At 42.6% G+C, this 24,154-nt stretch overlaps 1 protein-coding gene across 3 annotated transcripts; it reads left to right on the top strand.

Annotated features, from left to right (window-relative positions):
- Positions 1-3,490: 3,490 nt before the first annotated feature.
- Positions 3,491-22,439, top strand: LOC110487281 (ral guanine nucleotide dissociation stimulator-like 1). Of its 3 annotated transcripts, none has more exons than XM_036949333.1 (19): positions 3,491-3,659; positions 4,106-4,252; positions 5,824-6,034; positions 11,186-11,356; positions 11,540-11,688; positions 12,940-12,984; positions 13,078-13,247; positions 13,459-13,613; positions 13,705-13,992; positions 14,160-14,263; positions 14,462-14,546; positions 15,934-16,002; positions 16,946-17,032; positions 17,238-17,270; positions 17,376-17,593; positions 18,226-18,331; positions 18,613-18,885; positions 19,086-19,200; positions 19,431-22,439. In XM_036949333.1, the coding sequence occupies exons 3-19, from the start codon at positions 5,855-5,857 to the stop codon at positions 19,583-19,585; spliced, it is 2,403 nt and encodes an 800-aa protein (XP_036805228.1). In that variant the 5' UTR covers positions 3,491-3,659; positions 4,106-4,252; positions 5,824-5,854; the 3' UTR covers positions 19,586-22,439. The 3 variants fall into 3 exon arrangements, with proteins under 3 accessions (XP_036805228.1, XP_036805227.1, XP_036805229.1); XM_036949332.1 differs by having other exon boundaries at positions 18,223-18,331; XM_036949334.1 differs by lacking the exons at positions 3,491-3,659; positions 4,106-4,252; positions 5,824-6,034 and adding an exon at positions 8,358-8,742 and having other exon boundaries at positions 18,223-18,331.
- The last annotated feature ends 1,715 nt before the right edge of the window (positions 22,440-24,154 follow it).

Below are 24,154 nucleotides of genomic sequence, written 5' to 3'. Positions count from 1 at the left end.
ATTACTCACACTTGGGTCTCTGGAGTGGCCCGGCGGTCTAAGGCACTGCATCTCAGTGCAAGAGGCGTCACAGCGAGTCCCTCGTTCAAATCACATCCGGCCGTGATAGGGAGTCCCATAGGGCGGCGTACAATTGTCCGAGTTTGGGCGGGGTAGGCCGTCATTGTAAATAATCATTTGTTCTTAACTGACTTGCCTGGTTAAATAAATAAAACATATAAATAATATTCTGGCTTCATTAGAATGTTGGACCCACTGTCTTTACACATCAATCACGCCATTCTGTACTGTATGTCTTTACAATATGAAACCAAACACCAACTTTAATTAGTGTACTGTACACACTCTGAAACTGAAAATAATTGAATAAGTGTTTACCCTGACAATATACTGTATTTGAATGAAACTACCGGTACCAAGTATATTGACACATCCACTATATACCTAAGGTATTGTGAATAGTATGAAAGCATCACTTGGTTTCATAAGAACAGGTCACCTCTTTCTGTTCTTGACTTTTTCTCTCTTTATGGTCTAAACACATCTATTGTGAATAAAGGGGTCACCTTACGATCCAATGCACTACACTACTTAACAAACGAGTGCCGTTGTCCATGTTTGACATGAGATCCTGTATAACATCAGTGGGCTTACGGGAAAGACACACACCTCACCTCTGAGGAACTACAGGGAACCTCGCGCTACTGATCTAAAGCGGGTCGTTCCACCAATCCGTTGCCTTTTGAGAAGTGTAACTTGGTCACCTAATTTGAACATTTTCAACTTCATAAAAACTTCATAAAAACTTCATAAAAACACATTTTCCCACCATAAGAATACTATACTAAATGCCTATTAAGTGCCAAATAAAGTAACAGGGTCGACCGTGACAGGGTTGACAATTTCATCTTAAATCAGCCATATATTCCCTTGTGGCAGGGGGAATGGAAGCTTGTTGTGAACCACAGGGAGGTGCAATTGAATGCAAGTTGGGTAAGAGGGTTGATGTGTTATTGCTTGAGCCACTCAGTTTTCCACCACAAAACACCCAAAAATTGGCCAAAAAGAGTATAACAGTATCTTAAAATGCTTCTTAGATTGATGACACCGGACACATAAGTACATTTAGTATTTAATTGTAACTTAGAATAACATTCCCTAATGCACCTGGCGTAAGCTACCTGAGGCTTTCTCAAGCATGGGTATATATGACAGACAGAAAACGGCTACTGATGCGGAAAGAAACCTGTCTTGAGTCAATACTGCCATCTATTGGTAAACATAAATATACCAGGTTACTACAAAGCTCTTCTACTTTCGTTTATTTTTACCCCTTTTTTGTGGTATCCAATTGGTAGTTACAGTCTCGTCCCATCGCTGCAACTCCCGTACAGACTTGGGGAGGTGTGTGTCCTCAGAAACACAACCCAGCCAAGCCACATTGCTTCTTGACACATTACCCGCTTAACCCGGAAGCCAGCCGCACCAATGTGTCAGAGGAAACACTGTACACCTGGCATTGGGTGCATTGCACCCAGCCCGCCACAGGAGTCTCTAGTGCACAATGGGACAAGAGCATCCCTGCAGGACAGACCATCCCCTAACCCAGATGACACTGGGCCAATTGTGTACAGCACATGGGTCTCCCGTTTGCGGATGGCTGTGACTGAGCCTGGACTCAAACCAGGATCTCTAGTGGCACTAGTGCTCCACTCGGGAGGCCTCCACTTTTACACTATGATTTGACTATTAGATGTTCAATGTTTCTTTGGAGAATTGTATTTATATATATTTTTATTTAAAGTTTCACCATATTAAAACAAGAGAAACTTGAAATGTTGGGGTTAAGTGAGTTAAAATCTTCCTAGATGTCACAGAGGATGCACGGAGAGACATTTTGGCACTAGTGAGTCAGATTTATTGAATTCTCCATGTGGTCTATACTAAAGGGCACTTCATTTAATATAACAGGCTTTTAAAATTCAATATTGATGCACAATGTCTACTTAAAATATCAAAGGGATGCAAAGGCACTCATTTGGTGTAACAACCCAGTTGTTTGTGCTTGAGTTGTGCTCTATCTCTCTTCCCCTCCTTCCCTCTCTCTCTCTCTCTTCCCCTCCTTCCCTATCTCTTCCCCTCCTTCCCTCTCTCTCTTCCCCTCCGTCCCTCTCTCTCTTCCTTCTTCTCTCCATGCTCGCTCACATGATGCTGGCTGTGTGACTTATGTAACGAAACAGACAGACAGACAGCTGGGGGTGAGGGACATGCAGAGGGACAAAAGCTTTTTCAAACCAGCACAATGAGTCATTGGGATTAAGCATTCTTTGTTGTGTGTGTTTGTGTGAGTTTGACAGTATGACAGTATGAGTGTCTGGCATGCATGGTGCACAACATGTTTCAGACAGTGTACTGTAAGAGTACAGAGGAGAAACGTACTTGGAAATCGCTTTAGTCCTGCTTGGTTAATGAGAACAGGCTTCAATTAGTAGTTTTTGTAGTTTTGTAGCACCGGCAAATCTATCTGATATTTCATTATTGATACTCAAAGGGCTGGAACAGGCCTTAGCAACCAATGTTTAAGAGGTACAAGAAAGACGCAACAAGAAAGAAGGATGTGCTCGCTTTAGATTGGGCGTTTGACGTTTCTGAAGTTATGACGCAGTTACAGAGGGTAAGAGCTGAATGTCAAGCAGAGAGACAGAACAAAGGCCAGGGCATAATGGGTGTGTATATTTGTTATTCTTGATATTTTTTCTCCTAACAGGAAACAATATTGACTTCATGTCAAAGGGCCTAATAAAGAGCTCGGGCCATATTTCCATTGGTTGCTCTCACACCATACACACAGACACACCCATTAGCCTACACATGAAATGTATAGATCGAATGTGACATACATTTTTTGCAGTTTTATTGAATTCTCCATGTGGTCTATAGAGGTTAAAGGGCACTTCATCTAATACAACAGGCTTTTCATTCTTAAAAGTGTAACTGTATAAAAAAATATATTGAATTTGGCCTTTTCTTCTATAGCCAATAAAAACTAATTGAATGACATTCATAAATGGCACAAAAAAATACCTGTAAACGAATACATCATAAGGAATAAGATTTGGAAGCATTTTCACTTTTCATGTATAGGCCTATACCGTTAATCTAAGCTTCAAAATATTCATGATTTGTGTGCTTTGAATCTTAGTTTTGGATATAAAACTCATAGGTTCACACAGGCAGCCTAATTCAGATATTTTGTGAATTAGGCTGCCTGTGTGAACGTAGCCAATGAGACACACCTCCCAAATGTCTTCATTCTCTTGAAGAGTACGTTCTAACAACCTGTCTGAACATCATTCAAGGCACGCTACCTCATGCCCTTATTCAACCTGATGACTTGAGAGAGAGCGAGAGGGAAACCAACAGGTACCCTCCCTCTTTAAGATAATTAGCTAGGCAATCAATTAGTCATTGTACACCTGTGTTTTCCTAAATTGAACTACCCTTTCCACTCCACACACCCTCAATTAGGCCAGTGTGTATGGATGGACTTCTAATCAAAACAATGTTTATTAAATGACCATCATGTGAAATGATAATGAAACATGCTATCAGCCCTGGTTAGAAATCAATGCAAATGTGTAATGTGGGGAAATTCGCAGGTAAGAAACAAACTATTGTCTATATAGTTGACGGTCAAAAAACTGTTTAATCTTAATAGTTGTAGGCCTTAGGCCTAGTATTTCCTTATATATTAATTGTCAGAAATACAGGCCGGATGCACACAGAGAGCCAGTAGCATGGCTCATCTCTCCAGTGGTGATGGTTTGCCAACAAGAAAACAAAAGGGAGTTGGGGGCTCGCTCACTTTTAATGAAGAGATAAGTTAAGCGGAAAGATATTGGACCTGACAGATCTGTAATCAACAGATTACTTATACAGGACCGTATTACACAATGGAGAAGAGGGGAGCAGGGAAAGAGGAAAAAGGGGACCACCCGCCCTTCTTTCTCTCTTTCCCTCTCTCTCTCTCCATAGTTCAGCTGTTAAAGCTCCAACCAGTACAATCAACAATCACTGAGTGACCATTCAATGCCACTCTCTCCAGCTCCAAGCTCCCCATCAACACAGTTTCCCTGTCTGGAATGCTCTTGTCATCACTCTGAGAGAAACTGTACAACCATCATGGCTCCAGAGATCAATCTGAGCTGATCTGTCAAACTGCGGTTTAGGAAACACTCGCCAATCGAACGCAGTAAGTTACTGTACTGTCTATTTGTGTTTCCTAGCTTGGGAAGCTTGTCTGTTTTTGCTTTAGCCAACTCCTCTCTTGTGTTCATTCATTGCCATGAAGAGTTGGCTAAGGAACTCTTAAAGTCCTAGGTCCAGGCGATGTGTTGTCTAGACCTTTTGGGGGAAGGGACAGGTTGAGATGCATGTGAAATATTATGGTCAATCAGATTGGTATGACCAATAGTGTCATTCATGTTCATACATTATTGTGAAGCATTATTATTGTGAAGCATTCCATTTTGTCTTCTAAATATTTGATTGTGTTTATTTTTGGCACCACTTATGTTAATGACTCAAAGATGGAGGCGTGGAGTCAAAGGATTATATGGGTAAAAATGGCTGTGGTATTATTGTTATAGGTAGCCTAAGTCATGCTATGCCTCCTGTCCCTATTTCTCCGTAAAGCTGGTAAAAGAAGCCCCATTTATAAAAGGGCATGTTGTGACAACACATGTTGTCTGGCATCTTCTTGTTGGCACAACATATATCTCCTGTACTGTTTGTATTTACTTCATCTGTCTTAGCAAGAAAAGGTTGGGTGGTTCTCAGATCTGTTTGTAGTCTTGCCAAATCATATGGCATCTCAACACAGTTTCCCTATATGGAATGTTATTTTCATGACTCAGAGAGAAACTGTACAGCCATTATGGCTCCAAAGAGGAATCTGGGCGGATCTGTTAAACTGTGGTTAAGGAAAAGCTCACCAATCAAATGCATTAAGTTACTGTACTTTCTATTTGTGTTTCCTAGCCTGGTAATATAGTCTGTTTGTTCTTCAGTCAACTCCTCTGTGTGTTCATTGCCATGTTGTTGGCTACAGAACATAGTCTAGCACCAGGCTATGTGTTGTCTACACGTTTGGGTGAAGGGACGGGTTGAGATACATGTGAAAGACTATAGTGAATCAGATTGGTGTGTATGACCAGCCTCACTCATGTTCACACAGTACACTATTGTGGACCATTATTTAGATCAACTTAAGTGACGACAAAACTGTAACCATAATATTTTGTCACTTATGTTAATGCCTCAAAGGTGTGGAGTCAACAAAGGATTATATGGGTTTAGAATTAACAAAGCGGACGGACGGTGACTTCTTGATTGACTTGGTCATGGTTTCATAGATTGACTGGAGGAGTTTTCTAAAATTTAATTTAGGTATTTTTCCTCTTCCCTAAAAGTACACAACTTTCCCTTTTCATGGAATTGGGTCAGAAAATGGATGTCATTGTGCGTCTATGAACCAATGAATATGTTAGGGTAATGTACAGGAATTGCTATCCAGACCTCTAAATACCACTAAGAAATTCCCATGTTGAATGACTCCTTTGTCTTCTTTATTGAACCTCTTCCTTGCAACATAAGATTACTGAATTTCCTGGACAATTGGCAATAAAGTATCGGACTGTAACATATAACAAAGGATGACTTTCATTCTGTCCTGTAGACCTATCATTCATTCGTTGTCCCTTGTCCTACATAGCTGTACTATAGTGTGGTGGTTAAGGGCTCTCTCTACTCTCCCCTTGTCAGGTGAGAACCTTGATGACTCTACTACCTGTGGATGAGGATGCGTTCTACACTATCTCTCTGTGGAGGGGAGGGCAGAGGCCTGAGAGCCCGGGTAGGCAGGATGAAGAGACTGCTGTGCCTTCGACACACCCACCGTGTGGATGTCCTGACGGACATGGAGCCGGGGCTCTGGCTGAGGCGCTTCCAGCTGCTGGACACAGAGGTCACTGAGGTGAGTTGGTGGAAAGGTGATGTTTGACCTTTCGTTATAGCTAAGGGCCAAAGAGAGTGGAGTGGGTTGCATTGCGTGTCAATGCGTAGAGGATTAAACGTCTGTCTGACTCAGTATTGTGTAAAGTACCTATCAAATGGTAATGTATTCATTTAGGAGGTTAGATTTGGTGGCATGGTGTTTTCCCCCTTCCAGTTAGGTAAAGAGTTGCTTGAGTCTGAATGTGTAGAGGCTGAAGGGTTTTGTCTGACTGATACCCTATATAGTTATTGTGCATACACATTTGAGCAGTCAGTTAGATTGGTAGCTCCGTTAAAACCATATAAATGTCAGGTATTAGACCTACAGGGAATTGGCAAGTGAAACCAGTGAGTGGGAGCCTCCTGAATATGACATGAAAACACTTTTCTTGTGTCAGAATATCCAGTTGCCTTACTTTTGGAAGCTTCCGCTTACCAGGATTGATTTATAAGAGCCTGACATCTCCAGTGACGTCAGTTGCAGAGCTAGGGTTGAGATTTATAGGTGCCAGCTTTACTGTCTAGGTTCGGTTACTGCGTAAATGGTAAGAGGGAGGGGTCATCACTGTGCTGTATAACAGCTGTCATGTTGTACCTCGGTGTGAGGTGGTTTTACGTCAGAACAGATGTGGTTCTCATGTATGCTGCTGCTTTTGTTTCCTTTTTCTTCAGTAGTTTGTGTTGTTGAACACAGTAGCTATTTTGACCCTGAGGAGGAAGGAAGTCCACCAGGAAGTGTGTCTGTCACTTCTGAAGCGTGTTGGTTTTAACACGCCTCTTCTGATAAGGGCTATCATTTGGACATATCCCACAGTTGTAAACCGTATTTCATACCAACAAAAATATTGTTCCAAAAAGACAGTTTACTCATGTCGTCGATTATACAAAATCGAGATGAATTTGTTTTGAAGTCATCTAATCGGACAATTGTTGTGCGTTGTTGTGAATTCACTGTGTCTCATTAACGTTAATTATTCACCCTGCCCCCTCTGCTACCCCCTCTCATTCTCTTTGTGCCTCTGGACTGGCAGTGTGGCATTGGATGGCCATGGTTCAGATATTCAGATGAGGAGGGGGGGGGGGGGGGGGACTCATTAAGCAACAGTTACCCATTCTCTCCTTTTGAAACCCAATGTTTGCTAATGAGGGGGGTTTATAATAGAAACTGCCATTGATCAAACGCCATCTGCTGAGCTAGAGATGGTTGACACTTTATCATTGGGCGGTCAAGGCGCTTTCTCATTGGGACAATTTAGGGGTAAAAGTAGATTAGACTACAGTGACAATTTTATAATCAAATGTGAGTAGTGAAAGGTTGGGAAGTCGATCCCTGGCCGAGTCATACCAAAGACTGTAAAAACGGGACCCGATGCGTCTCGAGTGGTACTCAGAATTAAGGAGATATGTTGGGGGTAAGGCCCTGCAATAGACTAGTGTCCTGCCCGGGGGGGGGGGGGGGGGACTTGTACATTAAGCTGCCTCACGCTACAGAAACAGGCGATAGGATCCTGCTATATGAGCTGTTAGCTCTGGCTTGCACAAGCCAAGGCTATAAGAACATTGGGACTAAAGAGCTACTGTTCAGCTCAACAGAAACCCTACATGTTTCTACATGTGATAAATATGGTCTGCTTCTAAGTCATTTTGGAACTTTCAGCCAGCCAGTAGAACAGGACAGCAACAGGTGACACTCGCTTGGAACACTCAATAGGAACAAAACAGACTAGTTTTCCTGTGGAATTTCCAACCATGCCATACCTCTTACAGACACCATGGGTTGAGAGCAGTCCTGAGAACTGTCCCGACTGGATTTTAGAATAGTGGCAGTAAGGTATGAAGGAGATACCAGGAGCAGTCACCTGAGAAGCACATTACATGCCCATGGTTCTTGCCTGAAGAATTCTCAGACTTGTGATGGTTTAAGAATTCCCAAAACACTAATAGCAAAAAGCTCATACTGTGCCTAGATAATAGAAAGTGGATTAATGCATTTAAGGAAAAAATGCTAATGTTCCCTTTATGGCAATAGTAGGCCTACAGTAACCAGACATCGTCTATACCTACTAAGATGGTGCAAATGTTTGTTTATTACATTGTTTTAAATTATTTTAATTTACCTAAATAATCAGAAAAAAACATTACAAGTGTGAAAGTTGTGAAGGACATGACCTGTTACCGTCAGTTTGTGACACTGCGATCACCAAATATGTTCACGTAAAAGCGCGTGGTAACAAGATTCCCGCCCTGCCCTCACCTGCTAGTACAGCCTCTGCTCTCGCGCTCAGGTGCAATTAGTCACTGCGACTTTGAACAGAAACCGGCTGTCGCACAGCTCACAGCGAAGCTCACACAGACAGGCTGTGTAGCGGTTAGGCTATCGAGTTTGACGCCTGCTTAGAAGTATATTAATCTATCAATGTCGTTTGAGTTGATACAGTATATAAAATATACTCTATTATACGCAATTCAGAATTGTTCTTTTGGTCGGATCAGCGACATCCCATGTAATTTGCGGAACTGGGCTACTGGCCATCCAATACTTATTTCGGTTACTCACGGATTACTTCATTGGAATATCGGTATCTACCAGCAGCAAACAGAAGAAATGGCTCCCTAAACTACTGGAAACTTTAACTTCTTTCATCAACTAAAACGACTGGGAATATGGGGAAATGGCGTTTGTCAATGGTATTAGTTTTTACCTTTATTCATTGCTTACTGTACTTCTTCTGAAATGTCTCTGTTCTTTTTAGGCTACTTGGTCTACTTTTGTCGCATGCAATCAATTAATTACACAGCCTTTTATCCTGTGAGATTTTAATATTTAAAAAAAATAATAGCCTAAAATAATGAAACCATAATATTTCAAATAATGAATACCTTTACTGACACAGCAAAGAGTAAAACGTATTATTATAGGAACATATTGTGATTTTTCTTGCTAATATCATTTTGTTTTCCATATAGTGTAATCACAACTTTAACTCAATATTGTCTTCAAGATTTAATATTTTGGTTGTCATTTTTTTATTCTTTTGAAGGTGCATTTGTGTGTGTGTGTTCACCCACCAGACAGGGACAGAACATTGAGGGTGCCTATTGGTCCAGATCAGTGTACCATGGAGAGTTATCAACAAAACTTGCATGTCTGGCATATGGAGGACACAGATATGGAGGGCACAGTAAATAGTGGCTCTTGTTCTCATTCCCTCTGCAGCCAGCCAGACTCCATTAGGTGTTGTATAATGACAACAAACAGTCATTTGGAACCTGTCAATGTTCTTTACGACAGACTATGGATATCGACAGGCTTTTAGTGGCTGTGAATAGCATCAACCAGAGACAGAGATAGGGAGAGTTTGGACGTTGCCATCTATATGACTCACATCCAATATGTCTGACCGTGTGGAAACTTCCTTGTTTCCTCATCCTCTATTTATGGCTTGATTCTCCTTTGTGTGTCAGTAGGATACTAGCTAGAATCTTCACCCTAGAAGTTATTATATGGAATTCATGGGATCTCCAGTGACTGAGAACATCTAGATGTTACTGAAATGTGTTACTCCGTTTTTTGTTACCGACTTGAACAGAACACAGCGATACTGAGAGGTACTGTAGTGCTCTCCAGTGCATGGGTAGGCAGGCCTCATGGATACAGTGAGTTCTGCTTTGCCTAAAAGCTACAGGTCTAGGTAGGGTCTTCTGTCTACCCACCCAGTCGGGTCAAAGTCTAGGGCCTACAGAGCTGGTAGCGCCACACCCTACCCACTCTACACTCTGCCCTATCAGTGAAACTGAAACTTCATCCTCTGGTTACATTGTGAGGGTATAACCTCTGTCTAGTCTATGGGATCTTGGGCTAATATGGGCTATGTGGGTCTCCTTCTGTATGTCAGGAAGTGTCTGGCTGTGTGTCAAATGGCACCCTATTCACTATATAGTACACTACTTTTGACCAAGGCCCATAGGGAATAGGCTGCCATTTGGCATGTACCCTCTGTGTGAAATGGTGTTTGGTTGGTTTTTACACCATACATTGGCGACTTCTTCAAAAGTGAAGGAAATGCCATATTGTTTTTTTGCAATTGTATTTTTTTGACCATTTTAATAGCACAATTGAACTACTTTTGACCAAGGCCCATAGGGAATAGGCTGCCATTTGGCATGTACCCTCTGTGTGAAATGGTGTTTGAATGCAATGCATTTAGGCTGCCATTTGGCATGTACCCTCTGTGTGAAATGGTGTTTGAATGCAATGCATTTAAGAAACGTTGAGAACTTAAACGTATTTCCATTGTGGTTCTCTTTGATGGAGAATATTATCTTTACTTTGCTCTGGGTGATGGAATGTGAGTTGATGTAGTATAGCTTGAGTGGAGGGTGCAACGATGTTGCACATGTCTTGCTGAAAACGTTCCACATTTTAGACATACAGGTCTATAACTAGCAATTATACATTTCAAAATGTATAATGTGCTCTCATACCAGTCAGATGGGATATAATCATACAGTATAGTAAAAACATGTCTAGCTGAAAACATGCAACACATTGACATTTATGTCCCTATACATTGTGAATGTATAATATCTATTTAATGATGTCACATACCTGTTGCTGTACAGGCATTCAGTCTAATAGCAGGTACCTCTGCAGCATTTACATTTGCATAGATGGATGTCTAGCTAAAAATGTGCCACACGTTTTACATTTGGTCCCTTAACATTGCACAGCTCACAATCAATGTTTAAAAAGCTCTCATACCAACTGCTAGACAGACTAATTGATGCCTCTGCAGTGCCTGCGTAGATTGAACTGAGAATTCTATGTTTGAAAGCAGCGTCTGTGGAACGGTGCTATTGACGTAGCTGTGCTTAACCTTCTCACTTAAACTGCTCATTTCCTGAATGCTTTGAATGTGGCTGGTGGTGTTTGTGTCACAAAGCATGAGGAAAATGTAGGCCGCTTCACTGCAGTTGAAGTTGAACGTCTGTGAATTTAGTAGAACTGGCAAACCCATTTTGATTAATTCTGTGTGTTATGGCACTTTTGGCTAATGCCAACAACCCTTAATGTGCAATTACTATTCTAGTCTATTGAAGTCTCACCTCCACTCCCTTTGTCTCCCACCAGGACCCAGTGCAGGAGTGGGGGGAGGAGGTGGAAGAGGGGGCCGTGTTCGGCATAACGCTATGTAGGGAGCCTGTGCTCCCCAGCCCCTCCACCCAGGTCCCCTCAGAGCCTCTCACTATGTCCCCGTCGACTCCATCAGCTTTCAACTTCATCCAGTACCACACAGTGAAGGTAAAAGCACTTTGAGAGAATGAATGATCAGAGAGAGATGTGGAGAAGGAAAGACTGGGGATAGACAAAGGACAAGAGAGGCTGAGAAAGGGAAAGATCTAGGGAGAGGGAGAAAAGCACTTTGCGACAACTGCTAATGTAAAAAGTTCATTATGAATAAAGTGGATTTGTATTTGATTGAAGGTGCGTCGGTTGAAAGCGGGGACCCTGGAGCGCCTGATAACCCACCTGCTGGACTCAGAACACCAGGAATCTGACTACGTCAGAGTGTTTCTGTCCACCTACAGAACCTTCACCACCTCCAACACACTCATAGAACTGCTCTTCCAGAGGTGAGACACAGAATAGAATTTCATGGTGGTTCTTGTTTTTTGTTATTCAGAGCAACATACATTTAACACAAATGTAATTCAGTATGTGGCACTGTGCTGTTGCTCTTCCAGAGGTGAGATGGTTACAGAGATTATATGATGCTATGTTACTTCTGAATGTTTTGTGATATGATAGTGTATTTAGCAGACACTTACTGTTAAGATAACTTTTAAATGCATGTGTTTTTTGTAAGTGGGAAAAGTCATTGAAAGCAGTTGACTAAAGTCATCTTGTGAAGTAAACCCTTGAGTCTTGCCTGGAGTCCTTGGCCTAGATAGGACCCATACAAAATGACCTGAATTCTTATCAGACTAATAACCTCTGACTAATCTCTGAGGCTGCACTTTGGTTGCACCTCTTTCAACAATATTTGGAAGGCATCTGGCATGATGTAGGACTACCAGTCTAATGTTGTAAGTCTTTCCTAGTTTGAATAATTCAGTTTCACCCCATACATATTTGTGTGACGTCGTGGGAGGCGACAGTCACTCAGTTATGAGTTTGCCTAACCGGTTCCTAATTACCTACCACATGACGGGTCCAACAAGAATGTCTAAAGACTCCTTTTTAAAAATGCTGCCTCATAGGTTATTAATAATATTTTATGCAAAATAAATAAAAAGGTTTTCCAGATATCATAGTTTGAGTATTCCTGGAACTCCTGCTTATTCCCTCATGATATCCAGGAATTCTCTAACTGGAATTTCTGGAAAATCTGGGAACCTTATTCTGTGATAGCTCAGAAAAGTTAAATACTATGTTATCGACTAGTAAGACCCTTAACCAGTACAGTAGTTAGCTTTTTACTGGAGTTTAATGCTATCTGCTTTGACCTATGACATTTAGAACCCTAGAGATAATGATTAATTGGTTGTTAAGCTGTCATCATAATTTCTGCAGCGCTGGTAGCAACAGGCTACCTTATGAAACTGATGTCACCATATGCTAGCCCCAGGGCACATGGATTGTAATTGACAGCAATGGGCTTTCCGCCGAAGGTCAGGTCTCTGTAGTTTATATGTTAGTAAAGGGCTACTCTTGCTTGTCAGATTCATGGTGTGGGAGGAGAGTAGCAGAGGGCCAACTATTTCTTTGACAAAGACCATGTTGGTCAAAACATTGCTTTGTACCCCTAAATCCCTTGTAGGAGCAGTAACCATTGAGCAAACATTCAGGTTTTTTCTAAGTACTGCATGTCTCTCTTTCCATAGGGATGATATGATTGCCAACCTGGACAACACAGTCTGCCCAAGGAGGTATGAGGAACTTCACTCTCTCAACTACTTCTACAATGTCTTCTTACCATAAAACGCCCTTGATATTAATCACCCCCCCCCCCCCTCCTCCAGCACCCTGGTGCCCCTGATCAGAACCTGGCTAGAGGAACACAGGGAGGACTTCAGGGAACCCCCTCGGCACCCCTCCCTGAGGCTGCTCTGTTTCCACCTCCGCCACCGCCTCGCCTTCCGTCGCCTCGCACAAACAGCTGAGACGCTGCTCAAGAAGCTCCAGGAAGAAGGTTGGTAGCATTCAGTAAGGCAAACCGTAGAAAAATGTTTTTCAACAGAAATCAAACTCTGGGTTTTTATTGGACAAATGTAGGTAGAACACGCTGTTTCAAGTTTTTATCCTTGCCCCTTTCTCTCACAAGCAAAAAACGTCATCCTACCTCACCAGCAGAAGTCTTACAAGTTGTGATTATGCTTATTTTTTGCTTATTTTCTTCCTAGATCGCATTTGTCTGCATCAGTCTGCACCAATAGATAATGGTGATTGTCAGCAGAAAGAGGAGGGGTCAGGAGAGGAAGTACCGAAGGAGGCGACTGGAGACTTTATGGACTTCCCTGTCATTGAAGTGGCAAAGCAACTGACACGATTGGACGCTGTAAGTGTTAATCATCTTTATGACCCAACCCTTTCTGTTCAATCACTCTGCATGAATGACAAATCTTAGTGTATTTCCCTCCTTTCTATAGGACCTCTTCATCAAGGTGGTCCCGTTCCAGTGCCTGGGCTGTGTCTGGTCTCAGCGGGACAAGAAGGAGAACCGCAACGTGGCGCCCACCGTCCGTGCCACCATCGCCCAGTTCAACGCTGTCACCAACCGGGTCATCACCTCCCTGCTGTGCTCCTCGTCAACGTCTCCGATCTCTGTCTCCTCCTCAACCCTGAGTCCATCTACGGCCCCTAGCTCCCCTCTACTCCCCCACACCAGCCCTACCCTCAGGGCCAGGGTGCTAGAGCGGTGGATCGCCATAGCACAGGTCAGCAAGCCCAGATGGTATACATAGAACATATACATATCTACATTTTAAGATCTTTAGAGACATGTTTAGCTTTTTTTTTTAAAATGTAGATATTTAGGAAAGCAACAGAAACTGTTTCTTAAGTGGCTAAATGTAGGCATTGTGTTCGGTCCTGTCCTCTGTAGGAGTGCAGAACGCTGAAGAACTTCTCCTCTCTGAGAGCCATCCTGTCAGCCCTGCAGTCCAACGCTGTGTACCGCCTCAAGAAGACCTGGGCTGCCGTCAACAGGTAAGATATGCAGAGGCACGGTAGCAGGTTTATATTTTCTCAGCCAGTGATTCTGAGGGTAAGTTCTCAGACCCAGATTTACTCTACTTCTGAACTGAACCACTTGGATATTCTTCTTTGAGCGGAAAGCAACCCTGAATATGGTGGCTGAGATGCATACTGCACATTTCTGAAAACTGACAATACATTTTATTTTAGGGATTGTATGGCCTGTTTTGACCAGCTGTGTGAGACGTTCCCAGATGAGAACTGTTTTCTGACCAGCAGAGAGATCCTGGTGGAGGTAAGAACCACAGTATAGAACCAAAGAATGGTAGTGGTTAGAGCGTTGGGCCAGTTACCGAAAGGTCGCTGGATCGAATCCCCGAGCTGACAAGGTAAAAAAAAAATCTGTTCTGAACATGGCAGTTAATCCACTGTTCCCGGGTAGGCCGTCATTGTAAATAAGAATTTGTTGTTAACTGACTTGCCTAGTTAAATGAAGGTTCAATTGAAAAAAAAAATAAACACAGAAGGGCACCACAACCGTAGAGTTCAACAGTAAGAACACCACTTAAAAATACATTTTCCACCTGAGTAGCAACATTTACTGTTCTGTTCCATAAGCATTTTTTTTTCATTTACATTTTAGTAATTTAGCAGATGCACTTATCCGGAGCAATTAGGGTTAAGTGACATCCTCAAGGGCATATTGACAGATTTTTCACCTAGTCCGCTCAGGGATCCGAACCAGCGACCTTCCAGTTATTGGCCCAACCCTCTTAACTTCTAGGCTACCTGCCACCAACTAAAAGACTGATATGGGTGTTAATACAGTATAATGATAGGGCTGTTATCATATCGGAAGTGTACACTTCAGCACAAAAGAGCCATTGTACTTTATACTTTGGCCACACAATCAAATAGGGTCAGTCATATCCGATAGCACTGTCTATCATATTATATTCACTTTTACTTGTTGGCTTTGTAAACGGCCCACATCTAAGGTGGCGTATTCAATATGACTGCCAGTGTCGGGCTGGGCACATTGAGTCACACTGCTTTGACTGAACCCACACATGCCTCCGGGTAAAGCTAGCAACACCGATTACCAGGCGGAGGTGACTTGGTATGTGTTGATTCCAGAGGAGGCTGGTGAGGGGAGGATGGCTCATAATGGATGGAATGGATTTAATGGAATGGTATTAAGCACATGGAAAACCAGGTGTTTGATACAATTCCATTAATTCCGTTCCAGCCATTACTATTAACCCGTCCTCCCATTTCAAGTACCACCAGCCACCACTGGCTGCTTATCTAAAGAAGGGTGTGTGCTTGGGTTTTATAGGTGATTCAATGCTCAATCTCAGCCTTATCATGACGGGGGACAACCAATCAGACACCACACCCAATAATAACAAGAACTAAGTAGTTCTAATTTAATTAACTTAACTATGCACTGGCTCTGATTTCCCCACCCATCTCAAACTCTATGTACTTGTTTAAGCCCAAAACAAGTAGATGCAGGTAGTGTGACCGTGAATAATGCACACTATTTCAAGCACTCTCATGTGTAGGAACCTTTAGAGGACTTTATTGATTCTTGGCTAATGGTTGGCAATTGAATGAATGCTTTTCCGTGCCCATTTTATACCAAGCCTAATGTGACTGTTGTTTTTGCTGTTCTTTAGGATGGCAGCCAGCCGGATGACAACGTCACCCCCAAGTCACCCCAGCTGTGCCCCATATCTAAACAGATGGTAAGACTACTTCCTGCCCGTGCTTTTGGTGTTCTAACATGATTTGTACTAAAATTATAGAACTTTTGTCTGAGCACCTACAGTATATTGTATGAACAGCTAGCATGCTGATAATATTCAGTTACTGTCCACAACAATCGTGCAAATCCATTCAAATCTGCCGACATTATGTAGCTTCCTTATTCTTTGACTTTGGACCACAGAGCACGAGATACGTGGAGAAGACTAAAATAATACTGTTAGCTCAGCAAACAAGTCTCTTCCTAATGCTTTAGAGCGAAAAGAGGAAGTGAGGTAGGAATACCCCTTAATGGTCCTGACCCGTCCTAGTTTCGACTTCTCTGAAACAAGTTACATGCAGCCTCTGTCTGTGATACTGGATGCTTCCTGAATGGCACCCTATTTTCTATATAGTGCAATACTTTCTGGTCAAAAGTAGTGCACTATTTAGGGAATAGGGTGCCATTTGGGTTCCACAGTAATTCCATAATATAGATCTCTCTCCGTTCCAACCTTCCTCCTTTTAATTTCCATCCTCTCTTCCAGTGGAAACTTTTAGTCAGCTCAAATCACAACACTTGCCTTTTGCACACTTTAATGACACTTGAATTTACATTGTACAAAGTTAACTTAACTTAGACCCTTTTTAGTCATTGTGGATCATCATCAGGTCAATGTTATATAAAGGTTAGGTGATGCTTTCTGTATAAACACGATCGCTGTGAACTGTTTTATGACGTACCATCCCATTGTCGTTCACACAATATAAACTGTTTACATTGTTTAGAACGTGCCCCAATGGCTCCTTATTTAGTGCACTTCTTTTGACCAAGGCTCTGGTGAAAAATGAGTGCACTAGGCAGGAATAGGGTGCCATTTGGGACAAATGTATAATACAGGATAGGCTGCTGTATGACGTAGTGTCTTATCGTCCCTCAAACAGAGCCCTAACAGTGGTGTAGTCCCCTACCTGGGCACCTACCTGACAGTCCTCACCATGCTGGATACTGCACTCACAGACACAGTAGAGGTGAGATCACAATTCTAATATCTAACCCAATGTATTCAATACGAGTGTGGCTTTGTGATGTGGCCTTCCTAGACCTTTTGGTGGTCAGAACATCCCAACTTCTCACTCCTATTTATGACCCACTTTCCTTGTCTATTATTTGTCTGCATTTACAATGGTCTGGTATGTGAGCTCATTTCAATCCTATTTGTATTTTAATTCACAGGGTCGCCTCATTAACTTTGAGAAACGTAGACGGGTAAGTGTCACCCCCTAGTGGTTTTTAAAAGAAATGCAACCAATCTCAGTAACCATACAGTGCTGTGTGTGTGGGCTGTATCATGACATTCTCTCCCTCTATCAGGAGTTTGAGATCCTGTCTCAGATTGGCCAGCTGCAGGCGTTCTGCTCCTGCTACAGCCTCCCGGTAGACCAGACCATCTCAGCCTGGCTGCAGAACCACACCATGCTCAATGACCAGGAGAGTTATGAGCTGTCCCGTGCTCTGGAGCATCCGGTCGACCCTTGTCCAAACTCGCCCTCTTCCTGGAGCCAGCGCCTGCTCAACAAGAAGCTCCCCTCGTAAGTCTGGCCTTCCTATGGCCAAAATGTCAAGAATCCTTTCTCACATAATTTATTATTTACCCTGTGCCACTCTCTACCCAAATACAATACTCTACTGTGTTGTAGCTAGGCTGGGTACCAGTCTTTTTCTAGCTAACATTCCACTCCTGTCATCTCTTTGTCTTCAGCCAATGACAGGAGTATATTTAGTGATTTAATGGGGATACTAATAAATACAGAATACACTCCTGTCATTGGCCAAAGACTATGTTAGGAATATACTTTATCTATTGAGAGAAAAGAAGTAGCAAGAGTCCTGCAGGTATTCCCAAACAACTGCAGGTGCTCTTGGAGGGGAATAGTCATTTCAAAAGCTAAAGGAAAAATGATATCCACAAATGGTTAAGTGTTGGTAAAGAAAATCAGTCCAGGCACTCATGTGGGTTTGAAAGTTAAAAAGCCTTTGTGTGGGCTACAGCATTATTAAAACACACCAGCGTGTCTTGGCTAATGCCTTCATCGGGGTGTCTGTCTATACCTCATCTCTATTGAACATGTGAGTGTTTTTGAGGTATTTGTGAGCACTTTAATTAACTCTTTCCTTTTTCATGTGTGTGTCGGTTGCTGTCGGGCACTGATGTCTCCAGCAGAAAGACCCATTCAGACCAGCTCAGTGTGTCGTCATCAGGCTCCAGTGGTTCAGAGATGGAGGATCTGTCCTCATCACAGCCCTCGCCCCTCAGAGTCAAACTCAAGGTAGATAACCATGTTCAGGATTCAATCAGATCTGGGTTCAAATATTTGATTTCTTTCAAATATTTTTTTGCGTTTTGATTGAGCCTGCCTGGAGAGCCTTTTGGGTGGGGTTTGCACTTTGGGGAGTATTCCAATGTGGTTCCAATGTGCCAGGCAAGCTCAATAAAGCACAGCTAAAGTACTCTTTGAATCCAGGTCTGAAGTTCTATGTTGACCTTGTTTACGTATAACAGCTATTAGCCAGTTAGCATGGAGCATTTATTATGCCTCCTCTCTCCCAGTCTCTGTCAGGCTCCCTCCACAACGTGTCTGAAGGCCTCTCCTCCAACACCACCTCCCCCACTCCCTCCGACGCCTCCTGCAGCTCCTCCCAGCCCGACCTCTCCTACTCCTCTATGGCCATGAGCCCTGACTGCTCTTCCTCCTCCTCCTGTTGCTCCTCCTCCTCTCCTCCGTGCTCTAAGCCCGTCTATAACAAGCAGGTAGCCGACTCCTGCATCGTGAGGGTGAGCGTGGAGTGCGGCAACAACGGCAATGTCTATAAGAGCATTCTGGTGAGTGAACTCTAACAAATACTCCCTTAAAGTGCCCCAATGTAGATCTCTCTCTTCACTGCTTAGGGATGGTAGTTGATTTTCTAGATTGTAGTAATAATAATAATTGGGATTTCCACCTCCTATAAGAGTGTACACTTGAAGCAGCTTATAAGTCCAGTGTGTTCTGCTAACCTTGTCTCTCTGTTCCTCTTGTCCAGCTGACCAGTCAGGACCACACTCCTCAGGTGATCCAGAGGGCCCTGGACAAACACAACCTGGAGAACATGAGCTGTACAGACTTCAGCCTCACACAGCTGCTGTCCCAGGACAAAGGTGAGCGCAGTCAGAGTAGGAAAGAAGCTTACTCTCCCTTGTCTCCTTTCTTCCTCTGCACTTTTAAACTACATGTTGTATTGTGTTCACCTCTGTTGTTGATCAGTACAGATAAAGGAGAGGAGACGAGGAAAAGAAGCCACCATAGACAATGGAGATACACCCCAAATGTGCATGGCACTCAATATAATCCCCATACTGATCTATATATTCCCTTCCTCTCCCACCAGAACTCCAGATCCCTGACAAGGCCAACGTGTTCTACGCCATGGCCACCTCAGCCAACTATGACTTTGTCCTCCGCCAGCGCTGGAGGAGCCATAGCAGATGCCTGGGCACTTCTTCTAGCCCCGGGGCCCAGGCCAGGGGATGCCATACCAAGTAGACGGCACCACAGCTCCACCTCTAGTCTGGAGGGAGAACTACAGCAATAGAAAAGGGTGGAAGTGGAATTGTGCCCCACTGGAACCATGGCGTAGTCACTGTAACTGAGCTAGCTGCTGATGCTTGGTAGAAATGCGCATTTAAGCCTTTCATTGGCCACAGCCTGAGAACTTGCATTGTGAACACCATTATGAAGCTTCTGCACCAGGACGTGGTTGACTCATCATTGGAAAGGAGATTATTTTGATACTCATGGATTCAAGGATGGGAATAGATGCATTCCAGGAGGTTCCATATTGAAGGATGGAAAACCAAGAGAGATAAATATGCCAAGAGGTGCTGTTTTGAGGGGATAAGTATGTGGAAGATGGAGTACTCAGAGATTGAAACTGAACAGGTGAATTGAAGTGACGCAAGCAGACATTTTGTGGCCTTATATCCACTTCGGTGGATTGAAGCCATCTGGATGTCAATGGAAGAAATGAGAAATCAACCACAACCATTTTTATTTTCTACACAAGACTAACATCAGCTAATGTCAACAAATATGCTATGGCACTTTAGACCAGTGTATCGAACCAGCACTGCATGTCATTAATTTAGCTCCGAACAGCAAAGACTATTATCAACACAAGTGACTATGCATCTACTTATTTGTGGAGAAAAGGAACCTGGAGGCAGGAAATCTCCCTTTCTACTCTAAATAGGTGTGTTATCTTCCAACATAAAGGGCATGCAGGTCATTGACCCTGGGTCGATGGAAGTGTCCAACATGATTGAGGGGGGTGTGTAGGTCTCACATAATGATGCAGTCCTTATGGGCTGAGGGGATGACCATTCACATGGTCCACACCCCTGGGTACGCGGTTCTAACATTTCAGAAAGTGAGGAAGGAAAGGTACATTTAAAGTGTTGAAGCAGGATGTGTTCCATAGGCTTTAGATATACGTGTGTATGTATATATATATATATATACACACACACACACACACACACACACACACACACAGACCGAGACAGAAATAATTAACAACGGTAGATATGATAGTGTTATTAGCAATATGAATATAGACCAGATCGTTTCAGAAATGATTCTCAATGCTATGTTGCATTTCAGTGTTTCAGCTTTGAGCGAGGGATTTTTTTTTATTTTACAAATTATAAGGTGATATTTGTTTGTAATTTGAATTGTTCAATGGAGTGCCTGGTAAATGTACAGTATGTTTAATGTCTTAACTATAATGGGATGATGGCACTTTAAGTCTCTTATCAGACCGTTTGTTTTGAATGTCAAATGAAGGATATAAACAGTGTACAGAACATTAATGACTCACACTGACCAGGTGAAAGATATAATCCCTGATGTCACCTCTTAAATCCACTTCAATCAATGGAGATGAAGCTTCATGGATTTTTAAGCCTTGGATTTTCTATGTGTCACAGGGTAAATGGCAAGACAAGATTTAAATGCCTTTCAACAGGATATGGTAGTAGATTGCAGGCACACCGGTTTGTGTGTGTCAAGAACTGCAACACTGCTGGGTTTTTCACGCTCAACAGTTTCTTGTGTGTATCAAGAATTGTCCACCAACCAACTTGACATAACTGTGGGAAGCATTGGAGTCATGGGCCAGCATCCCTGTGGAATGCTATTGGCCCCTTGTAGAGTCCATGCCCCAATAAATTTAGGCTGTTTTGAGGGGAAAGGAGGTGGTGCAACTCAATATTAGGAGGGTGTTCTTACTGTTTTGTACACTGTGTTTTTCTATACGTGACTACAGGCTTTCTGAAGAAATGCAGAAAAAGAGAGAGGAGGAGGGAGAGGGTTTCCCCCAAACAATGTCTGATAACAAACCCCTAACCCCCCCCCCCCCCCCCCTCGTGGTTAAAGGCCCATTTGATTTCAGTGGGGATGAGAATGACTATTGAATGTGGATGTTGAAAGACACAGAATGTGATGGTGTTATTTATGGTGAATTCATTAGCCGGTGTGAGGGCAGTGGGTGGTTGGTGAATGTGGGTATTGCTGATAGTGTTGTGAGGTGTAGAACTGTTTACAAGTCAGATGGGGAGACAACAGAGAACAAGCATGAATTGACCTTTTGTGCTGCTTAAGATTTAGCTGAAATCCCTATCAGTGTTTTACTCAGAGTCATTTGTCATTTGTACATTTTACTAAACTTGTGAGGACCAGAAGTCCTTACTAGAATAGTAAACCAACAACTTCAGAGAAGTGAGGACGTTTGGCCGGTCCTCACTTATAAAAAGGCTATTTTAGGGTTGGGGTTAGGGAAAATAGGGTTAGGGAAAATAGGATTTTGAATGGGAATCATTGTTGGTCCCCAAAACATCCTCACGAGTTTAGTAAGACATAGTTGGGTGTTTTAATTCAAGCACTTTTCTTTCAATGTCACTTTGTTTTAAACTATGGGATATTAATTAATAAAGATTTAATATACTCAACTCATGTTGACTTTGCATTATATCTTACGCACTAGTCACCTAGTCCATGCTATTTGTCACCTAGTCCATGCAAAAAATGTAGCTTTATTTTTCATGATTGAGGTCCGTATTGCCACCGTTCTGGGACTATAAATAGGGAGGGACTGGTTAAAACAAAAGCGTCCCTTAGACCTATGCAGGTGAGCATTTCTGTACCTGAAGTTTGTAGAGTCTGTGTGGTGTCGTTGCTATGCTGTGTCTGAGAACCATTTGGAGAACCATGCTGTTTGAAGAAATGTCTTGGGTGTGGAAAGGTAATTCCACTGTTTACTTTGATTGTTAGTGTTTTTGTTTGAGTTTGACAGACTATTGCATTATTTATTGCTTTATCAATTAAAATACCTTACTGTCACTGCAGTAGTATCTTTGAAGTTTATTCTGTTTTATAGAGATGTGATTTTGAACCTGTCCTCCATTGAAATGTGGTGGCTGACTTTGAGCATTGAATAAATAATGTATGACATTTAATATGGGCTATGCTCTTTCTCGCCACATGGTGGCACTACAGTCTGAGTGGAACTATGAAACCGATAGAGCCGGCCGGGGTGAAGTATTTGACAAAGATCCAAATGGATATTGAAAAGTATCGGTGTAGTAAAACACCCACCCCTCGCAAACCATGCTATCCAAACATGTTTACATACCTTTTGTTGGCAATTCCACACAGTTGTCCATGTCTTATGTATGTTCATATGATACTAGGGATCGAAGCCCGACTGAGTTCGCCCACATTTTTGTATTTTTAGTCTTGAATCGCGTCCAGTATTTCCCCCGTTCTGGGTCCGGTTGTTGAGTAGGGAGGGGTGATAGGAGACTGTTCTGACGATCTGCTGACTCCAGTCTGTATTTCAACCACTAGTGGGCAGAAGCGCTTTATGAAGTCTATTGGAGACAAAGAACAATGAAGAGAATGTAAGACTGTTCCAAATCCATTTCAACACCACTGGAATGTACATACACTGAGTTCACAAAACATTAAGAACCTGCTCTCAGAACAGCCGCGGTTCATTGGGGCATGGACTCTACAAGGTGTTGAACGCATTGTCAAGTTTGCTGGAGGTCCTTTGGGTGGTGGACCATTCTTAATACACACGGGAAACTGTTGAGTGTGAAATCCATCAGCGTTGCAGTTCTTGACACAAACCAGTGCGCCTGGCACCTGCTACCATACCCCGTTCAAAGGCACGTCCATCTTTTGTCTTGCTCTTTCTGAATGGCACACACACACACAATCAATTTCTCAACTGTCTCGAGGCTTAAAAATCCTTCTTTAACCTGTATCCTCCCCTTCACCTACACTGATTTGAAGTGGATCTAACAAGTGACATCAATATGGGATCTTAGCCTTTACCTGGACAGTCTGTCGTGGAAAGAGCAGGTGTTTTTAATGTTTTGTGCACATGAAACTATAAATCTTGAAATGTGCACCATTCACAGCCTTATTGTGCTGCCTAAACAAACATCAACAGACAGGCACACCACAACCCCATGAGGGAATGTGAAGTGCACTGTGATCTAACCACTTTGTACAGCACTGGCTGTTCTTTTTAATTGTAGGACAGAGGACAGACTGAAACAGGGCGAGTCTGGATTTAACTAATGTTTTCTAAAATGGCCTACGGCAAGCACAGCCTTGGCATTAAAATGACCAATACACGATGTGAAAGTGATATTTTCCTACCACATCATCCTTCCGGTTGCTGTCCCCTAATCTTTTGAATGGCTTTGATTATATCAAATTCAGGACAAATCTGTAATTTAATAAAAAAACATTTGTGGCTGGATGAATTTACATCTGCCAGATGCCTTTTATGAAGTTTTGCCACCGAAGTCTATTTCGCAACGTTTTTGCACATTGAATACAATTCAAAAAGCATAGAAAAGTTCAAAAACGACAAGGCTACTAACTTTCATACCGTATTCACAAAGAAGCCGAAAGCCTAGTCAGTCAGTTGACGTCAATGTTCCATAATTGAAATAACATCATAACACATCCTCAACGATAAGCTGAAGGCCATGGAGGAAGGAGAAAGAACGACACCCGTCTCAGCCACTCTCCCTCCCCCTC

This window comes from Oncorhynchus mykiss, chromosome 17 (assembly GCF_013265735.2).
Source record: "Oncorhynchus mykiss isolate Arlee chromosome 17, USDA_OmykA_1.1, whole genome shotgun sequence".
In the NCBI taxonomy this organism is placed as follows: domain Eukaryota; kingdom Metazoa; phylum Chordata; class Actinopteri; order Salmoniformes; family Salmonidae; genus Oncorhynchus; species Oncorhynchus mykiss.
Note: the sequence above shows the minus strand (reverse complement) of the source record. Positions and strands in the feature narration are given on the sequence as shown.